The following is a 21,254-nucleotide window of genomic DNA, read 5'->3' as shown; positions in this document are numbered from 1 at the left end:
ACAAAACAACAGTGGAAATGATTAAATACTAAAAAAAAAAAAAAAAAATGAGATAAAAGGATACTTAATCCAAATTATAAAATAAAAAGTGGAATAATGAGATTAAAAGGTTGAAATTATAAAATATAAAGGTTAAAATTATGATATATAAAGTTGAAATGATAAAATACTAAGTTAGAATCATGAGCTAAAAAGCTTCTAACTATGATATAAAGCTGAAATCATGAAAAGCTAAATCGAAAATATGAGATTAAAAAAAGTTGAAACTATGACTTCTCCAATCATTTAGTCCACTTAAAACTCCGCTTGCAAACTCATCTTAATCTGCATTCACTTTTGAGTGCCACACCGCATCTCATCCATCAACATCCAATCAACAACTGATGCATAGAACCAAGTCCCACCCTACATTTTTTCTTTTTGGAAAATCTGTTAGACTTGGAGGTACTTCACAATATGGAAAAAAATATATATATATATTTACTGCTACTTCAGTTTCAGTGTGACTTTAAATACACAAATCGAGGTAAAATATTTGTGTTGATGGATTTAAGACATGTTTCAGACATTAAAAAAACTGCTAATGGAACCGAACACAATGAAAACTGTTCAATTCTATTATATTTATAATAAGAACTACTTCTCAAACCTTGTGTAGACTCAGTGACCAGTTTCCTACACAGACACACAAGCAGAAAAGAGATTCACAGATGGAGAAGAACTGGACGAGGACAAACTCCAGTTTTATTCAGACAAACAATTTCTCAAGGAACCATTTTACAGCTAAAACTAAAAATAAAAAAAGGAAGAGAGAGAGAGAGAAAAAAAGAGAGAAACAAAACGAACCAAACAGAGCAAATAAATCAGCCCAGAACAAGAACATTCCACTGGGACTCTCGATCAGGAGGGGAAAATGACAGGAAAACACAAGAACAGAGACAAACCACAGGAGCGGTGCCGGCGTTCGGCTGGAGAATCTGAAACATGTCTGATGTTACTGAATCAAAACCAGCAGGTTCACTTTTCCGATCTGACCCAGAACTGGTGATTAATCAGCTGATATTTGAGATCATGGACCAATAACAATGTCCACTTGGGTGGTGAATTCAAAACTGCCCTGTTTTGTGGTTTAGTGATTTTTTAACACAGAATGTGTAAAATACACTCTTAAAAATAAAGATTTCAAAGGGCTTTCACAGATGCCATTGCAGAACCATTTTTGAATCCTCAAAGAACCTTCTAGGAAACAGTTCTTAAAATAACCTTTTTATTCTTTTGAAAAACCTTTATCATCCATGGATTCAAGGAACCATCGATGCCAATAAAGAACCTTTATTTTTAAGAGTTTAGATGTTTATTTCATTTCAATAATGTTGTATTCACCTCATTTTCCACCATTAAATTTGATCAGCCACCAAGTTTTCGGTTTTGGCTGTTAAAAACCCGTATCGGGCCAGATTGAACACTGAATCTAGTGCGAACAGCGGCACTGACGGTGGAAAGAGAGCAAGACAGACAGATAGAGAGACAGACAGATCATGAGAGAAGGGGCTGTACACTGAACTCAGGACCACAGGAGGGTTTTTACACAATCAGACTCAGGCAAGGCAAATGGACAAAGCCACATGACATCATTAATTACATCTCCAGTAGAACATTCAGCATTTTTCTTGTTTTTTACACATTAATTTTGTCTTTACAGAGTAAAAAATATAGAGAATTAACAAATGAAACTCTTGCAAATATGGCCATCGACTGTTTCATCTGTAGCTGCAGGTGTGAGCGGTCAGATCGCCTGCGTATGTGTGTGTGTGTGGTAAAATATGTGAAAACATTGTGATGAAGCTTTTATTGCACCTTTGTACAGGAGCGAAGCAGGCAGAGGCGGGACAGGAAGTGGGCAGGATGGGCCGGGGGAAGTTTACAGTTGCAGACCAGGCATCAGACACACAGCAGCACTAGAGGGGGGAGAGGTCACCTCAAAGGCTTTAGGTTATTGTTATCATCAGAAGTCCATGATGCAGTTCTGCAGAGATCAGATACGGGTGTGTGTGTGTGTGTGTGTGTGTGTGTGATGCTCTCAGCTTATCAAGATAACAACTGATTTCATTTGAGAATGTGATCGATAGACAGAGAGAGAGAAAGAGAGTCGGAATGAAAGAAAGATGGACTTCCTGTAGCTTGATGCTCATATTTCAGGATAGGGCTGCACGATTAATCAAAATAAAACCAAAATCACAATATGGCTTAGCTTAAATCAAAAAGGCTGTGATTGAATTAAAAATAAAAAATGGGCTGTGTGTGAAGAGTAAATTGTGACGCTGTGTTCGTTTACAACAAACGGGATTTTTGTGGTTTTCTGCGAAAATTAAAGCTTTAATAGTAATCGTTCTTATTTTGTTTATTTTTTAATTTAATATTTCCTAATTATTAATGAAAGAAATAAAATAAAATAAAAAACAATTGTTCCTCCTGAAATCATGCAGCCCTATTTCAGGGTATCCAATGAAAAATCCCTCGTGTTGTTCCAAAGCTCCATGGTTTTGTTTTTTAGCAGCTCTCAGATCTCTTCAATTATATGAAAACCAATGGTGTCTGTTATCATATCTCACGTTTTAAACATATTTAATAAAATACAAATTAGATTTTAGAAATGTATTTCTTAAATGCCATAGAAATGCAATTCCTTTTAATGAAAAGTTCTTAAGAGAACCATTTTATCTTTGTGTAAATAACCTTTAGTGGAATAGATGTTAAAGGTTCTTCATGGAACCATTGATGCCAATAAAGAACCTTTAATTTCAAGACTGTATGATGCTTTTTAAGTTTGTTATTTTGTTTAGTCTGCATTCACTGTAATGTTTAAAAGCAGTGAAAACTTTCTTCAAAAACCTGTCCATACAAGTTTGGAACAACACCAGGATGAGTAAATTATTTCTGTCTTATTATTTACTCATCTTGATCTATTAAATGTGTCTCCTACTCCAAGATACAGTATATTACCATTTACATGGAAATGAAAAGGTGCAGTGCAGAACACCGGAAAAAAGAAGAGAATAAAAAGGTGTTAGGAAGCCATAAGCCCATCAGTTCGTTCCTCTGTTACCCATAATCCCTCAGGAGCACCCAGAGACTTCTCCTCTGGGTGCAAAATGCCTCACATAATCCATCTGCAGTGGTGTCTATGATCACCGAGTGAGACATCTCCTTCTTAAGAGAACTCACCACTGACATGAGTGAGAAAAGACGTGCAAGAAAGATGAGAAACGAACATGTGAATATAATCAGAGGAACAGAACTAGGCTGCTGTGATCTGATATCAGCACTAAACTCTTCTGCAGTGTTTGAGGATCGTGGATCATCCGATCCGGTCTAACTGCGGTGCATAGCCAGTTCCTTCACTATAGGAGCCGAGCAGGGGATTGCGGGATTGCTGAGCAAGTAAGATCAGCAAAAAAATGAGAAATTCAGAACTGTATGCAAATCAAAAGCAGAAAACGACCAAGCGGAGCTTGTCAGACAGCCTTGATTCAGCCGTATGATTCTCATGTGTGCTTATAAATCTGTTTCAAGCTTGACATACTGGGTCGGATCAATCTATTTTGATCAAATGCAAAATGAGATGAAGATTCGAGGCAAACGTGACTCCAGGGCCCAGAGTCTCACGGATGCGCTAACTACAGCAAATTCATCTGCTGACAGCCGTCATGCTGTTTTATTCGCCTTTGTTTTTTTCAGCGAGAGGAAGCGTTCGGTAATGGTTTGAAAAGGTCAGGCTGACGAGCCATTTGATCACTTCTGAATTCTGTCTAGTCGAAACACATAGAGAGCTGACGCAAAGGTCACGATCCACTTAAACACTCAGAGTCGGAGAAAGAAAAACAGAACAAAACAGAATGAAGAACTCTGAAAGTAAATGATCAGCCGAAAACAACAAACAAACAATAATATCAGGCTCACGGCCGGCGCGCTCAACGCTGCGCTCACATCGTGTCAGAATTCCTGCAATTACCAGATTCTGTTATGACATGGATTTTATTTCTCACTATGGCATCCAAGATGGTAAATATAAGAATTTGTGTTCAGATTATTTTGCAAAATACTGAAAAACAAAGAAAAAGCTCCAGGCGAAACTACCTGCAATAAAATAAAACCATTCCAAACAAGCAGTCAAATAACTGTTGTCATTTTATTTGTTTGGTCAACACTGCAAAAAGCGATGTTCTTCCTCAGTATTTTTGTCTTGTTTTCCAGTACAAACATCTAAACATTCTTAACTCAAGATACATTTACTCCAAATCCAAAACGACATAAGATATCAAGTCTTGTTTTCTGAGATATCTATGCTTAAATTTGTAAAGCTTTAGAAGTTCATGCTTAAAACAAGAACACATATCTGCTAATGGGGTCAGAAAAATAATCTTGTAAGTTTATTTTTCTGACCCCATTTGCAGATATTCGTTCTTGTTTTAAGAAGAAACTCACTTCAAGTCTTGTTTTCAGAAAAAATGTAGCAAAATGAAGTGACTTCATGCTTTAAAAAGCACAAATATCTGCCATTAAGTCAAGTTTATTAAAATAAAGATTATTTTTCTGACCTCATGAACTATCTTATGCCATTCTGCATGTCAAGTAAATGAAAATTAGAAACATTGCCTTGACAACTGAAATAAATGAAAAAGTTGAAGAACTAAAATTACCAAAACTAAAATAAAAAGCTATATAGAAATAAATAATATTATAGAATATTAATTACTAAATAAAATAAAAAATGACAAATGCATATGACAAAAAAAATGTAGCTAAAATCAAATCAAATGTAAACACTCAACTGTCTTGGCAACTAACTGAAATAAAATTTGCAATTTAAAACAAGACAAAAACACAGAGGAAGAACAGCACTTCTTGCAGTGAAGTTTAACTATAAGTTCACAATCACATGGATGGGTTTTGCTACTTATAATTACAGTAATTTGAACTGACGTGAAAGCAGCATGAAGTCAAGCCCACACAACCTGACTAAAGCTCATTGCTCTGTGCACATTTACAAAGTTTCTTGTGTTGCGTTGTTTTTGTGCACATTATACTCAACTAATCACAGGCTACAAGCATCAATTACAAGATCATCCTGCACAACCTCTCTCATTCTAACACTAAAGGTAGGGCTTCAGGTCATTTTTGCATGGATTTTGCATGCAGCAAAAAAGAAAAAGAAAATATGCATGAGCCTGTGCTTTGGGAGAAATTCACCATTTTCTTTTGTGCTCTCCTGCAATCTTTTTACCTTGTTGCTGTTGCTCTTTGCTCAGATTTTAGATCTTAACTAGTACTATAGCATCTGTGACTAGTTGTAACGTTTCTCACACAGAGTGAACATCATTGCTGCAAATTTGCTATGATCCGCAGCCTCTTGTGGCAGATATAAATCATGAAAGCGCAATGAGCTTCGGTCTTGTAGTGCGCGTTTGGCTTAAGCCCACCTGATCCTCGCCTTCGAAGGTCTCGGATGTCGTCTCCTGTATTCAGCAGTGGCATTCATGCATATCACCACTGAGAACGAACCCTTTTAAAAGATCCTATGTAGAACTGGTAAGAAGCCCCCGAAATGCTGAACAATTTCGTCATGCATGTCTACCGTCTAGAGCCGGTCTAGAATATGCAAGAGTGATCAAGGAGTGTTTGAACGAGGGAAAACAGAGGCCGAACATGAAGAGGCAGCTGGAGAAAGAGAGAAAGACAGAATGAGAAGGACAAGTTTAGATCCAGAATGAGAAGAAGGGGGAGTGTCTGAGGGGGCAGAGCTGGAATGGCTTCAGAACTGTGCATTTTAACATGGGTCCCTGGTTAATTAGCAGAAGATGGGTGGGTGGAGCTACCAGACGTAGCCCATCTCATCATCTTCTCCATCTTCGTCGTCCTCGATCGTCCCATGGGGGTGGAGTCGACCACGCCTCTCTTTCTGCCGGCCCCGCCCACGCTGTGGAGACTCCTCCTCTTGATCGTCCAATAGAATCACGGCGCCACCACCACTGCTGAAATCTCCAGACGTCTCCTGATCCTCCTCTATACACACACACACAAACAAGCAAATGAAAGGGAAGGTGTCAGGCAGATAGATAGCAGGTGCGCATGTGTGTTCTGAGGAAGATCATTTATTATATATAAAATATGATATTTTATACATTTTGACAGAGAACTCAAGAAATACTGTTGAATAATGTAGCTTCGGATGACAGAAATACATATCTGGAGTTTGCTGCAGGAATCAAAATGTGTGTTTATTTATCAGCGTTGTTATTGTTTATTGTCTATCTAATGGAATATAAACATTTGATAAAAAACAAAATAAAAACAATTGAAAGCTATATAGAAATAGTACAAATAAAAACTAATAAAAATGGCAAAATCACACTGAAACCATATTTTTTTTAGAAACAAATATTAAAATAAAAATGTATATTGAAATAAAGCTAAAATGAAATTAAATATAAAACAAACATGAAATGCTGCTAACTGTAGTACAAACTGAAGTACTATAATTACTAAAACTGAAATAAAAATAAAATAAAGCTATACAGATAAAAAATAATAAAAACGACAAAATCACATGACAAAATTATTCAAACTAATTCAAATAATAATTTATATCAATGACAAAAAAGCTAATTTTAAATATGAAAAAAATACTCTAATAGAAAAATAGAATATAGTATATAGAAAATACTTAAACAAGATTGGTGTGTGAAGCACAGGTTAGGCTGTGTGTTTTAGTGCCTGTACCACAGTTAGGGTTTCCCTGTCTGCGGGATCCTGCGATCTCATTGCCGTATTTGTCGACACACCAGCACTGACCGCTGCTGCCATGACACTGAGTGGCCTTAAAATACCCGTCCTCAGTACAGCGTGGCACGTACACCCCTACAGACACACACAGAATTACAAGTCATTTCATGCAGGATTACTGATGCGGATTGGTCCAGAGGGATTCAGGGGGAGGAGCTAACAGCTGTTCATCAAATCCACCCACCTATCAGAGTCTTCCTTCGGCTCTGAGAATGAATCCTGTTTATCTCGTTCTGACATGGCATGCCTGAAGAAACACATTTAAAACAGTTTCTAGTACCCGAATAGTAGTACCTTCTAATTCAAATTATAGCTCCCCACTGTGAAATGCTCCCCAATATAATGTGTATTACATAATTTTTGCAAACTCACCGCCAGGTTTCTGGAAACAGTAGCACCACTCGTTGTTAGACAGCTTTCCGTCTTTGAAGGAGTCGCAGGAGTTGAACAGCGGCCGCATACACAGCTCATATTTGTCGAGGTAAATGGCGCTGAGCTCTGATTGGTCGAGTAGAAGGTCATAGTTCATGTCCAGCTTGTTGAACATCCACCCGAGAGAATCTTTACAGATGGGCAAAATGCTGGTGTCAAAACCTACAGGACAGAGAAAGAGACAGGTGGACATACATATTAGTCAAACCAAATCAATAATAATAATAATAATAATAATAATAATAAATGTTGTAATAATAATAATAATAATAATTAATAATCTTTTTAATTCAACCTTCTTTGTGTTAATATGTATTATGTTATATTTGTTGATTTTAACAGTTTAAATAATACATAAAAATAAAATAATAAGAAAAAATTAGTTTGGTAAAATTAGAAATGTCACCTTGGCAATAAACTGAAGCAAGCTAAAGTAATAAACTTACTAAAACTAAAATAAAAACAAAGCTATACAGAAATATATAAAGTAAAAACAAAATAAAATAAATAAAAAAATTAAGTAAAATAAAAGTGGCAAAAGAACATAAAATTACTGTAATGAGAATACTATATAATGTTTTTAATTCACTGTGTGGGTGTGCTTTAAAATATACTTATATTTTTGACACAGGATACTGGCCAATTTTATTATTTTACTTAGGTTATTTATTTTGGCAGTTAAAACCAATAAATATAACACAATAAATATAAATATAGAAATATAGAACTGAGTGAAGAGTGAATTAAAATGATAATTCATTCATTCATTACAGTAATATTATTGTCACGCTATGCTGCCGGAAGGAACACGGAGTCGAGAATAATCGAGAGAGTCTTTATTAATCCAACACAGGGGTAAATCCAACATGGAACACAGAAGGAAGACATACGTACTGAGTTGTAGACCCGACTAGTGTTGTTTTTGGCGACCTGTTTTAATTTTAGTCTTAGTCTAGTCTTTGTGTGAAGCTGTCATTTTAGTTTTTATTAGTTTTAGTCACGTTCATACTCTTTTTAGTCTAGTTTTAGTCAACGAAAACTGATGACATTTTAGTCTAGTTTTAGTCACGTTCATACTCTTTTTAGTCTAGTCTAGTTATAGTTGATGAAAACTGATGACATGTTTTTTTTTTTTAGTCTAGTCTAGTTTATTGTCGTTTAGTATTGATTTTTTTTTGGTGTAGTTTTTGTTTTTGTATATTTTTTTTTATTCTATTCTTTTTAACCCAGTCAATATAGTACAAGTACCTAAAAGTACAGACAAAACCAAAATTTTCTTTTAGCCAAACCCATTTCAAACATAGTTATCTTATTATATTATTGTTACCTTATAGACTCAAGAATACATCCATTCCAGACTCTCTGATTTGAATTTACATTTATTTTACCAACCAAACATGTTAGAAGTACACACATAAATTTAAATAAAATAAATAAAAACAATAAAAATAATAATAAAAATCTGCTAATTTTTCTCCCAAAGATGAACCCCGGCTGGCCTTTCTCTTTATCAAGGCTGATTTATACTCGACGCATCCGCAATTTCGCTTGGGTGAACGCGGAAAATATGACTTCATCGCGGTGTTGCTGGAAGTTCTATTTGAATATGCATGAACTCATTTCGTGTGGCGGAGTGCACAGCATTTTTTGTAACTTTCCGCATAGCTCCGCATCCGAACATGCACGAGTTCAGGGTGATTCTAGCCGAACATGCACGTCTGTGCCGGCATTTGTGTGAAACAGACGCAGTTTAATGTGAAGTTCAAACTCCATTAGGTGCTTATTGACGGAAAAATCTTTTTTTTGGAAAAAAATGTTTGCATAGTTTGTCCAATGCTTTTTATTTGAAGTACGTTTTATTTTTATAGTATAAAATAGAATTAGAATTCATTTAGATATTAATTATACACTATTTGCTTAAAGTTGTCTTGTGTTTGATGCATAATACAGCCAATAGTTTAAGATTGTTTTAAGTTTGTACATAAAGAAATTATTAATTCATCAACTCATGAATTCATCACAAGACTTGTTCTGGCCATACTGGCAAATTACTTCTCACCGGTGATTCCCGACGGTTTTAGAGGACAAGTACTCCTCGTCGCTCCCCTGTCGTTTCAAAGAATAGTACAACGGCGAACGCAACAAGTATAAAAGCCTCGTCCTTTTGGGAACGTGCGCTCACAGTCAGCAGAGCCAGGTGAAAGTATAAATCCTGCTTAACTTTATTTGTTGCCATCTTCTAAATGCAGCGAGTGGGACTTGAGGAAGGGACATCTTTTGAGTGTGTGGAGTGGGACTTGGGGAAGAGAAATACTGCAAAATAATAATAAAGACTAAACAAGATGAAATAACGTTAAAATATTTTGTTACGTCTCTTGTTGGTCAACGAAAATGAAGAGATATTTTAGCATAGTTTTTATTTTGTAAACCACATTTAGTCTTGTTTTTATTCGTCAACAATATTGCATTATAATTTTAATTATAGTCATCGTCACAAGACCAGCATTTACGTTGCATCTCGTCTCATTTTCGTCACATGATAAAGGTTCGTTGACGATGATATTTAGTCATAATTTTCGTTGACGAATGCAACACTAGACTCGACAAAACTGAACTGAAAGGACAAGGCTTATAAAGAAAGGATAACAAGGAGCAGACAGGTGCATGGAATTACTAAATAAATGGGGACATGGAACACATGGGAAAGAATCTAGACACACCTGGAAATAAATTAACAAACCATGGGAGACAGAAACTGGGTCACAGGGGCAAAAACACACATAATAAGTCCAGGGGTGTGACAATTAAGCTCTTTTGCCATTTTATTACTTATTTATATTCCTATACAGCTTTATATTTTTATTTCAGTTTTACTTTTAGTAAGTACTTCAACTTAACCATTTCAAGAAGGCTATAGAATCTAGCGAATGTGTTGAGGGTCGCCCAGCCCATAGCTCTACAAATATTTGTCAACGAGGCGCCACGAGCCAGCGCCCAGGAGGATGCAACACTCCTAGTTGAGTGACCTCGCAACCTGAACGGGCAGGGCACACACTGTGCCTGATAAGCCAGGGTGATGGCATCCACAATCCAGTGGGCCATCCTCTGCTTAGAGACGGCATTCCCCTTCTGCCGGCCTCCATAACAGACAGAGAGCTGGTCTGAGGTCCTAAAGCTTTGTGTCCTGTCTACGTAGCATCCCAGGGCTCAGACAGGACAGAGCAAAGCTAGGGCTGGGTCTGCCTCCTCCGGGGGCAGCGCCTGCAAGTTCACCACCTGATCCCTGAAGGGAGTAGTAGGAACCTTGGGCACATAGCAAGGCCGGGGCCTCAGGATTAACTGGGAGTCAGCCAGCCCAAACTCTAGACATGAATCATTGATCAAAATGTGTGCAGGTCCCCTACCCTCTTGATGGAGGCCAATGCAAGCAGGAGCAGAGTTTCAGTGAAAGAAACTTTAGCTCTACTGAGTGCAAGGGCTCAAATGGGCCCTGCTGTAGTGTTTTAAGCACTAGAGACAGGTCCCAAGAGGGTATGGAGGGGGCCCGGGAAAGATTAACCTCCTGGCACCTCTAAGGAACGTGATGACCAGGTCATGCTTACCCACCGACTTCCCTTTAACAGGGTAATGGTACGCAGCAAATCGCAGCAACTTGGGCTTTGAGGGTGGAGGGAGACAGCCTTTGCTCCCGCCCTTGCTGTAAAAAGAAAAGCACGACCCTGATCGGGCATCTCCATGGGTCTTCTTGATGAGAAGAACACCACTCGATGAACAGGTTCCACTTCAAGGCGTAAGCATGTCTCATAGATGGTGCTCTCGCCGAAGTGATGGTTTCCACTACCTCTTGTGGTAGGTCACCAAGAACCTCCGCGTCCCATCCAGGGACCAGAAATTACCTTTCCAGAGGTCTGGACACGGGTGCCATAGGGTGCCCTGTCTCTGAGTCAGAAGATCCTTTCTCAGAGGAATCCACCAGGGAGGGGCTGTCATGGGGAGCACTAGTTCTGGGAACCAGGTCCGAGTGGGCCATTATGGCGCCACAAGCAAGACCTGATCCTTGTCCTCCCTGACCTTGCACAGCATCTGTGCGAGACGGCTCACTGGGGAAAACACATACTTGCGCAGGCCCCGTGGCCAGCTGTGTGCCAGTGCGTCCATGCCCAGTCTTCCCTCGGTCAGAGAGTAGAACAACTGGCAGTAAGAGGTCTCTTGTGAGGCAAACAGGTCTACCTGAGTGGTTCCGAAACTTCTCCAAATCAGCTGGCCGTACGGTAATGGAGTTGCCACTCTCCCGGGAGCGTAGCTTGAGACAGCTCCTGGGCCGTACGGTTGAGCAGGCCTAGAATGTGAATGGCATGAAGTGACCTCAGAACCTTCTGACTCCAAAGGAGAAGGTAGCGGGCGAGTTGCGACATGCGACGGGAGCGCAGACCACCTTATCAGTTGATGTACACAATGGTCGCTGTGTTGTCTGATCGGACCAGCACTTGATTGCCTCGTAAGCACACTTTGAGATGGTTCAAGGCAAGGTGCACTGCTATCAACTCTAGGCAATTGATATGCCAGTGCAGATGTGAGCCTGTCCATACCCCCGACACTGCGTGCACGTTGTATGTGGCCCCCCAGCAGGTGGTGGAGGCATCCGTGTAAACCACAGCATGCCTGGAGACCTTTTCCAGGGGCACTCCTCCCCAGAGAAACATAAGATCTAACCACAGGGTGAAGGTTTGGCGACAGGCCGGTGTAACTTTGACCCGGTAAGTGCAGAGCTTTCACACCCACTTCGGGACTTGGCCATGAAGCCAGTGCTGAAGCAGTCTCATATGCAATAGCTCTAGCGATGTAAGTGCTGCTGCAGCTGCCATATGCCCCAGGAGCCTCTGAAATAGTTTCAGTTGGACTGCCGTCCTGCCCTTGAACGAATTCAAGCAGGTCAGCAAGCAGAGGTTCCTCTGTGAGGCGTGCTGTCTGTTCGACCGAATCCAACTCCATACCGAGAAAAGAGATCCTCTGCATCGGGGAGAGTTTGCTCTTTTCCCAGTTGACCCGAAGACCCAACAGGCTGAGGTGCCGGAGCACCAGGTCCCTGTGCTCACACAACTGATCCCAAGACTGTGCTAGTATAAGCCAATCATCAAGATGCGAGATGCGAGGATGCGAATACACTACTCTCTGAGGGGAACAAGAGCCGCCTCCGTGACTTTTGTGAAGAGACAGGGACAGCCCGAAGGGCAGGACCTTGTGCTGATATGCCCGTCCTTCAAATGCAAACCGCAGAAAAGGTCTGTGGCGTCGAAGGATCAACCCTTGAAAGTACGTGTCCTTCAGGTCAATCGCTGCGAGCCAATCTCGGGGACGGACACACCCGAAGATGCGTTTTTGCATCAACATCTTAAACGACAACCAATGAAGGGCCCGGTTCAAGACTCACAGGTCCAAGATTGACCATAACCCACTGCCGTTCTTGGGTACAATGAAATAAGGGCTGTAAAACCCCATCCTCATATCAACTGGAGGGACCGGCTCTATCGCATCCTTCGCCAGTAGGACTGCGATCTCCACATGCAAGACAGGAGCATCAGCTGTAGTGTCACTGTAGTGAAGTGGATGCTGCTGGACTTGGGGGACGCCAGGGTGAATTGAATCGCATAGCTGAGGCTGATGGTCCGAAGAAGCCAGCAAGATGGACTGGGTAGTACTAGCCAGGCACCCAGAAACTGTGCAAGTGGGACCAACGGAACCACCACTGTACCCGCAGTAGGGCAGCAAGGTAGAACGCAGGGACCCAACTCAGGCGGCTTGTGACGGGACCGGAGAGGAGTCTGAGTGTGAGGTGCAACGCTAACCTGGTTCCACAGGTTGGCAGAGGGTGCGTGAGTAGGGCCTTTGTTGACGCTCTCGAACAGCCTGCTGCTGCCGGCTGGCAAAGGAGGATGAGTGAGGCAGTTTCTCCACAGGCCATATAATCCATGTAAACCGAGGAGACGGTATTACAACTTCATCAGGCTGGTTTCTGGCAGTAAAAGGCTCTACCCACAACCTGGTGAGCACCTCATGGACTTCAGGAAAGAAAGGCACAGAGGCGCGACACTGACAACCAGAACCAGATCCCCCTTGAGGAAATGGATCCTGGCCCGCAGCTCCGAGATGGTCATCTTCCTGCGATGGGAATATGACTCATCCGCGAACGCCGCCTCAGCATGTTTACCCAGACATGTGAGGCAGCGATTGTGACCATCACCTAGCGGCAGGTAACGACCGCATCTAGAAACGTACGGGTGAAATGGCATCTTTAAAAAGACGATCCGTCTTCTTTACAAAGACGCACCCATTTATTGCTCTTTTAGAGAAATTGCTCTTTTAGGGAAATAATCTTCTATGTGCTGAGGCGCACAGGGGAATGGAGTGCCTAACCCACTCGACACAGGAACGACCACCGCTGAAGCGCCGTACCGCCAACACAAAGAGCTTCCAAGAGCACGTTGAACTCGTAGCTCACTGAAGACACTTAAATGGAGCAGAACTCGGCTCCGAAGTGAAAAGCTGGTATGCATTGCACCTGCTGCCTTTTTATGCTCATGCTAGTTTACACTCACAGTAGATTCTATCGAAGCAATATCCCAATTCGTCAGTCATCTGACGTGACGTCGAGAGTGACCGACTGAAAGGGAACTAGTAGTACAGTAAGTAATTAATTGGTTCTAACAAGTAAAATAAGTAAAATTACAATAAATAACATATAGTAAACAGAAAAGCATTAATAAAGTGTCTCAGAGCTTGAACTGAACACATTTTTAAAATATGTAAGCACACTTACGTCCCTGTGCAGTGTCACTCGTGGTGCTTTTCAGGTCTCTGTTGGCATCTGTGTGCAAAACCCCGAACCAGTCTTTGAGTCTGGATGCTAAACTTTTCAAATCAGCGTCGCTGCAGCCTACAGAGACACAGAAACACACATTTAAATGAGCACACCAGTGTGATGATGATATATTTTCTGTCTGACATCACAATAGTTGTGCAGGAGATACAGACACACACACTGAGGAACTCTCATTACATTCAGCTCAGACACAGGTCAGAGATCAGTAGAGCATTTTATTGCTCAAATGTTTCTCTTTCTCACCTCAAGAAAATTTAATGGAGTTCACTTTTATAGTCAATAAAACATGTTTCACCTAAAATTCCAAACCTAAAAGAGTAACTAGTTGTCATCTAATTAGAGTCTAGAGCTATGAATTGAATGTAGAGCAGCTGAAATCATTTAATAAAAAATATTTGAGTCCATATTGAGATCGTATTACTATCCAGAAGAAATAGTTGAGATATGAAAGATCTCATTTGTGATTCTTCTGTTATTATGAAGTGTGTGAGTGATTGAAACAGCATAAAAACCTCAGTAAAATAAAATCAAGGGTGATTGTTTTTTTGTTTTGTTTTTTCCGGGAGGGCTTAAGGTAATTTCAGCACTTACAGCCGCTAGTCTGTGATTTTATAGCCTTCTGAATCGGAAATGATTTTCTCCCAAAAGCCCAGGAGAATATTCCAGACCAAATAAGAAGCTAGTGTTTCTGACAAATACTGAGGTTGCGTGTTAGATTAATTCTCATCTGAATCGACATGTCTGAATTCACAAGGAGGAACTGAAGAGTGCCGCAGGGCTGCTGTTTGACACTTTCACTGTAATGGGAATATGAGTTTTTGCTGTAATGGGAGTTTGTTTCAGAGAATCACTCCAAATGAAATACATGAATAAAATGATGTTGTTCCCTCAATGTGATTTGCCACGCTGGAATAAGGTAATGTGACTCCCTGTGAATTAATTGACATTTGAATGTTTTACAATGAAAAGAACAGTTCAGAACTGAACTATCGAGAAACTGGAAGAATAACACTAACATCCTGTCAACACAGGAAGTACTGTCACCCATTCCCGTATACGGGACGCCTACATTTACTTCACTAAATCCTTATCTAATCATGACAAACTATATATCGTTGGAAAGGTCTAAGACTCCTAAATAGATATTTTACCAATGGTTTTGGTTAAAAAATATGTAGGAAAAGTAATAATTAATTTATGACAAGAGTGCACCCTCAAAAATCTACAGGTCCTTCTCAAAAAATTAGCATATTGTGAAAAAGTTCATTATTTTCCATAATGTAATGATAAAAATTAAACTTTCATATATTTTAGATTCATTGCACACCAACTGAAATATTTCAGGTCTTTTATTGTTTTAATACTGATGATTTGGCATACAGCTCATGAAAACCCAAAATTCCTATCTCAAAAAATTAGCATATCATGAAAAGGTTCTCTAAATGAGCTATTAACCTAATCATCTGAATCAACTAATTAACTCTAAACACCTGCAAAAGATTCCTGAGGCTTTTAAAAACTCCCAGCCTGGTTCATTACTCAAAACTGCAATCATGGGTAAGACTGCCGACCTGACTGCTGTCCAGAAGGCCATCATTGACACCCTCAAGCAAGAGGGGTAGACACAGAAAGAAATTCTGAACGAATAGGCTGTTCCCCAGAGTGCTGTATCAAGGCACCTCGTGGGAAGTCTGTGGGAAGGAAAAAGTGTGCGCAAAAAACGCTGAACAACGAGAAGAGGTGACCGGACCCTGAGGAAGATTGTGGAGAAGGACCGATTCAGACCTTGGGGACCTGCGGAAGCAGTGGACTGAGTCTGGAGTAGAACCATCCAGAGCCACCGTGCACAGGCGTGTGCTTTTGAACCAGAAACAGCGGCAGAAGCGCCTGACCTGGGCTACAGAGAAGCAGCATTGGACTGTTGCTCAGTGGTCCAAAGTACCTTTTTTCGGATGAAAGCAAATTTTGCATGTCATTCGGAAATCAAGGTGCCAGAGTCTGGGGGGAGGCTGTGGAGTGTTGCTTGGTGGTATGAATTAATTTTTTTGTATAGTGCCCACAGTCAGTGATGGTCTGGGGTGCCATGTCAGCAGCTGGTGTTGGTCCACTGTGTTTTTATCAAGGGCAGGGTCAATGCAGCTAGCTATCAGGAGATTTTGGAGCACTTCATGCTTCCATCTGCTGAAAAGCTTTATGGAGATGAAGATTTAGTTTTTCAGCACGACCTGGCACCTGCTCAAAGTGCCAAAACCACTGGTAAATGGTTTACTGACCATGGTATTACTGTGCTCAATTGGCCTGCCAACTCTCCTGACCTGAACCCCATGGAGAATCTGTGGGATATTGTGAAGAGAAAGTTGAGAGGATTCCCGACCAAGTATTGAGTGCATAACTGAACATAATTATTTGAAGGTTGACTTTTTTTGTATTAAAAACACTTTTCTTTTATTGGTCGGATGAAAATATGCTATTTTTTTTGAGATAGGAATTTTGGGTTTTCATGAGCTGTATGCCAAAATCATCAGTATTAAAACAATAAAAGACCTGAAAATATTTCAGTTGGTGTGCAATGAATCTAAAATATATGAAAGTTTAATTTTTATCATTACATTATGGAAAATAATGAACTTTTTCACAATATGCTAATTTTTTGAGAAGGACCTGTACATCATAACAGGAGTTCTGACCTTGTCAAAAAAAAGTGTCCTTCGTCTTTTCTCTGTCACACTTTAGAAATAATAAAAAAATGATTTATCAACTGAAAACTTAAAATCTCAAAATCCATCCTTTAAAACCCATTTTAAAATCAGATATAGCATTACCACGAAAATGGTACATCAATATCATGTTATAAAATTTTTTTGTTCATTAATTATAAAAATTTTAGTTTGGAAAGTGCACTTTCAAGTCTATGTTCAAAAATGTGAATGACAGTTAAGGGGTTAAAGACAAATCAGCTGGGAGATACTAGACGACTTCTTTTCATTTTCACACTTTCATACACACACTTTATAAGTGGTAGAATTAAAGATTTTAAATAATAGATTAAATACCTATATATATATATATATATATATATATATAAACTGTTTTGTTACTTTTAAAATAAAGTACTTTAAATTACACACACACACAATTAAATTATATTATAAAATAAGTTATAGGTTAAATATTCACTTTATGTGTGTGTGTGTGTGTGTGTGTGGTTAAATATTCACTATATATATATATATATATATATATATATATATAAACACAATCTTATATATATGTATATATATATAATAACAAAATTACTAAAACTTGAACTAAAATTAAAATGGAAAATATTAAATTAAAAACTGATTTTACAGCTAGAAATAAAAAAGGTTAGTAAGCCAGAAACATCACAAGCTGCAAGAAGTTGTTTTACATATATATTAAGGAACTGACTAAAATAAATCCATACAAATGCATTTATTTTATTTTTTAAAGGATGATTTAAAACAGAGTGTCTCTCAGCTGAACCTGAAGCTGAAGGAACAGCTCTACTGATTGAAAAGGAAGCTATTTAATTTTGAATGCAAAGTCTTGTTTTGTTGGTCTATATTCAGTCTTACAGCACTGTAACACACACACACACACACACACACACACACACACACACACACACACACACTTATATTCTCCTTTATATAATCCTGTGTGTCTCTATATTTGAAAGTGTTGGATTATTTTGGTAGTTGTGTGAATCACACCTCTGAGCAGGAACCAGATAACACAGTGTAATTCCTCTATTCTACTGATATATCTGTGCTATGATACATCGCATCATATCTGTGTCTGTATTGCAATCATAACTCTGGTCACACTATTCATGAAGCAGCAGAAACACACAGTGCCAGTGGAGAGGATTATGGAGATTACCTTTAGCATGTGTCTCTGTGTGTGGCCAGTAAATACGCTGGACTGGAAAAACATTAATAAAGTGTTGATTTTATTTTATTTTCAGAAATAGCTGAAGATTAACCAGCTGACTGAGACTATGACTCTTCGAAACGGCGACTGCAGTAAATCCATGAAATGGCTGAGAAGAAAATCAGAGTATGATGTAAATGTAGGCCAGTTTGATAATCTTTAAATTATCCTCAAATAATCTGATATTTTACCACTTTTCTAATAATCTTCAAACAATGTGCAAACCAAAGTATATTTAGTGCATTTGCTAAACTTTGTATGTTTAAAATAAAAAGGTCACAAAATAATAAAATAAAATAAAATAAAAAAAAATAAAAAAATAAAATAAAATAAAATAAAATAAAATAAAATAAAATAAAATAAAATAAAATAAAAATAAAATAAATAAAATAAAATAAAATAAAATAATGCACCAACATCCCCATGAACCTCCATGAGTGGTTTGGAAAATGGATAAAACCAAAATAAAATAAAAAATAGGCTCCTGCTTCCCCACGTAGCATGTAAAATAAAATAAAATAAAATACATTTTTCAGAAGAGTTAATAAGTTAATAAGCAAATAGAAGAGTTAATAAACAAAATAAGTAACCAAAACCACAGAATAAGCGTTAACTGGTAAGGTAAAACAAGAGCTCCCAAACGTGAAAATCCTGCAGCCCACCAAAAAGATGACAATAAATCAGCTTCCTGAGGATTGTAACACTGATTGGTCTTTATTTTTACTGTTCCATCTGGTGGCGGCAGCTGTGCAGACAACACACTTCACCTCTACAACACAGACGAGTGTGTTTGACCGCAGTCATGTGACAAAGACTTTCATGAAGAAGGAGGAAGTGCAGTAAAGGCTTTGATGGTGCAGTAAGTGCTGTTAAACGAGTCTTGTTACCGTGGCGACTGATGTGTGTTGTGTACACACTCTTACAAGCCTGTAATGTAATTAACCTACACAGAGATAAACCCAAATGAAACGACACACGCTGCAGCTTAACCAGAGAGAGGCACCATTACAAACACACAGCTCTGCAGATCCAACATTTCTCCTATTAACACCTGCCAAATTCACAAAACAAAGCCGCAAACAACAGACCAGCACTGAACACACAGATATGAATGTGCAATCACACTGCTGCGGTTACGGAGAGGACCTCAATGAAAGCATCTTCAAATATTACTCTACTCACACAAAACAAGCACATGTTTAACTTCAATACAAAATTGGAAGTCCGCAGGAGTCAAACTGAAGTGTTTAAAGTGCAGTAATTCAGCTGAATTGTGTTGTTATAGTTTTGTGACAGAAACATGTCATTTCTATTTCTACAAACATCAGCACAAAGCTGCAAACTGGAAATTGGCAAGTGTCAGGAGGGAAATAAGCCACCTAGACTGATAGAAACGGATAACACACACACACACACATGCTCACTGCTGTCTTTGTTTTTCAGATAAACACCCAGACCTGAGAGCAGAGAAGAAAAAAAGACAAACCTAGAAATAGAAATGTACTGTGTCTGTGTGGTTAGAAACATACTCTACACATTTATGCAAACATGCATTCCATCTTCTTCTGTGGTCAGATTGTCTTTCTGATCAAATACTGTCATGACGAACCAACAGTTTAAAGAAACTAAATTTAGAATGAGAGTTAACACAATAACATCTAGTTTAATGTCAGATAAATGACTCTCTGAAGTCTAACTCAGTGCAGGTTTACACATACTTGTTATATACTGGCCAAGCATTCAACTCTATGTACTTGTGTAAATCTTGTTTCTGGCCTGGTTCTCTGTCTTTCTGCTGAGTTTACAAATAAGGAGCTCAGGAATACAACAATAACATCACACCGCAAGCTTTAGCCAAGCATCAGCGTAACTACTTTCGTCCCTGCAGCTGCAGAGTATTCACACTGGAAGCGTTTGTGCAGCGTCACAGTAGCGGCTCCAAAGCTACATATATCTTTACAAAGACAACAATAATTTTTTTTAGAACTTAAAAGTTTTAAAGTCTTGGAAATCTGTTAATATGGGGATTCACATGTAAATGGTAAACAACAAACACAACCGAAAAAACAGCTACGATCATGTAATCTCAGTCATACTTCAATAACATACTGTTTTTTTTATAATACACTGTACTTTTACCCAAACTGAATAGCTAAAAACAAGTTTAAATTGGTAAATCTTCTATAAAAAAAAATATTCTTAATTTTCTTGTTTCTGAATTTTCTTAAAACACACTAGACATGCGTATTCTGTGCATTTTAGCACTTTTTGTGTGAAATCATATTAATTTTGTTCATCAGAAGTGTGCTGCCACTTTAATTGAGTGCTTCTCATGTGCTGCTCCTGCTCCCAGTGTGAAGGCACTCATTTGTTAATGTGTGTCAAAAATAATTTGCACTGTTTTCCCCTTCAATAACTTTTTTTTAAGGACATACAGAATCAGAATCTTCTGGAATCACAAAATAATTTGTGCTTAATTTAATTTTTTATATCAACACCCCCAGTTTCTGGTATAAAAAGGTTTAAAAACATGCATTGTTGTGATAAGTACAGCATGGATACTGGAAATATCTTACAATTTTGTTGGACAATAAGATCCTTTGAGTCAAAAAGGTTGAAAACCACTGATTTAGAGTCTAAACAAGACAACACATGAAATAACAGTTTAACCAGAAGCAACACTTTGATTCACATGTGAGCTGGTTAAGATGATATTAATAGTGAAAGCTAAGCTCATGAATATTAACACGGTGAGGTTCTCTTTAAGCTGCTGCTGTTAAACAGCATGTTTTCTGGACTGTAATGTTGGGTTTCGCTTGAGATCACAGAAACTACAGCGGAGAGTCTAATTAAATTCAGTATTACATTCTGCAGTATTAAAACTAGTTGTCCAATTTAGTTCCACAACGTACTTCAAAGAACTCTGTAAATCAAACGGTTAATTTACCAGAGCCTACTGTGAGAGAAATCCAACCATGTTTAACATTTATATTCATATTTCATAGATCAGTCTTCATAGGGTTAACCTGAAAACCTGGAGATGTTTCTAGTCCTCTGTGTTTGATTGACAGGTGAGTTTTGGTGCTGATGTGTCGCACTGTCGCAGTAATTAAAGGCCGCTGTAGTCAGGCTCTGACTGTTC

The 21,254-nt window shown here is 38.7% G+C and overlaps 1 protein-coding gene across 6 annotated transcripts in view; it reads right to left on the bottom strand.

The window, feature by feature from the left end:
• Positions 1-4,799: 4,799 nt before the first annotated feature.
• LOC109097575 (SPARC (osteonectin), cwcv and kazal like domains proteoglycan 1) overlaps positions 4,800-21,254 on the bottom strand; it is a 327,147-nt gene continuing 310,692 nt past the window's right edge. For all 6 annotated transcript variants that reach the window (XM_042770615.1, XM_042770613.1, XM_042770614.1 and 3 more), the window contains 5 exons: positions 14,093-14,209; positions 7,216-7,437; positions 7,028-7,090; positions 6,781-6,918; positions 4,800-6,063 (listed from right to left, as the gene is read on the bottom strand). In XM_042770615.1, the coding sequence (XP_042626549.1) occupies positions 5,873-6,063; positions 6,781-6,918; positions 7,028-7,090; positions 7,216-7,437; positions 14,093-14,209 (731 nt within the window). In that variant the 3' untranslated portion in view covers positions 4,800-5,872. The remainder of the gene's footprint in view (positions 6,064-6,780; positions 6,919-7,027; positions 7,091-7,215; positions 7,438-14,092; positions 14,210-21,254) is intronic.

The sequence above is a fragment of the Cyprinus carpio genome, chromosome A14 (genome assembly GCF_018340385.1).
Source record: "Cyprinus carpio isolate SPL01 chromosome A14, ASM1834038v1, whole genome shotgun sequence".
Taxonomy (NCBI): domain Eukaryota; kingdom Metazoa; phylum Chordata; class Actinopteri; order Cypriniformes; family Cyprinidae; genus Cyprinus; species Cyprinus carpio.
This window is presented reverse-complemented; position numbering and strand designations above follow the sequence as displayed.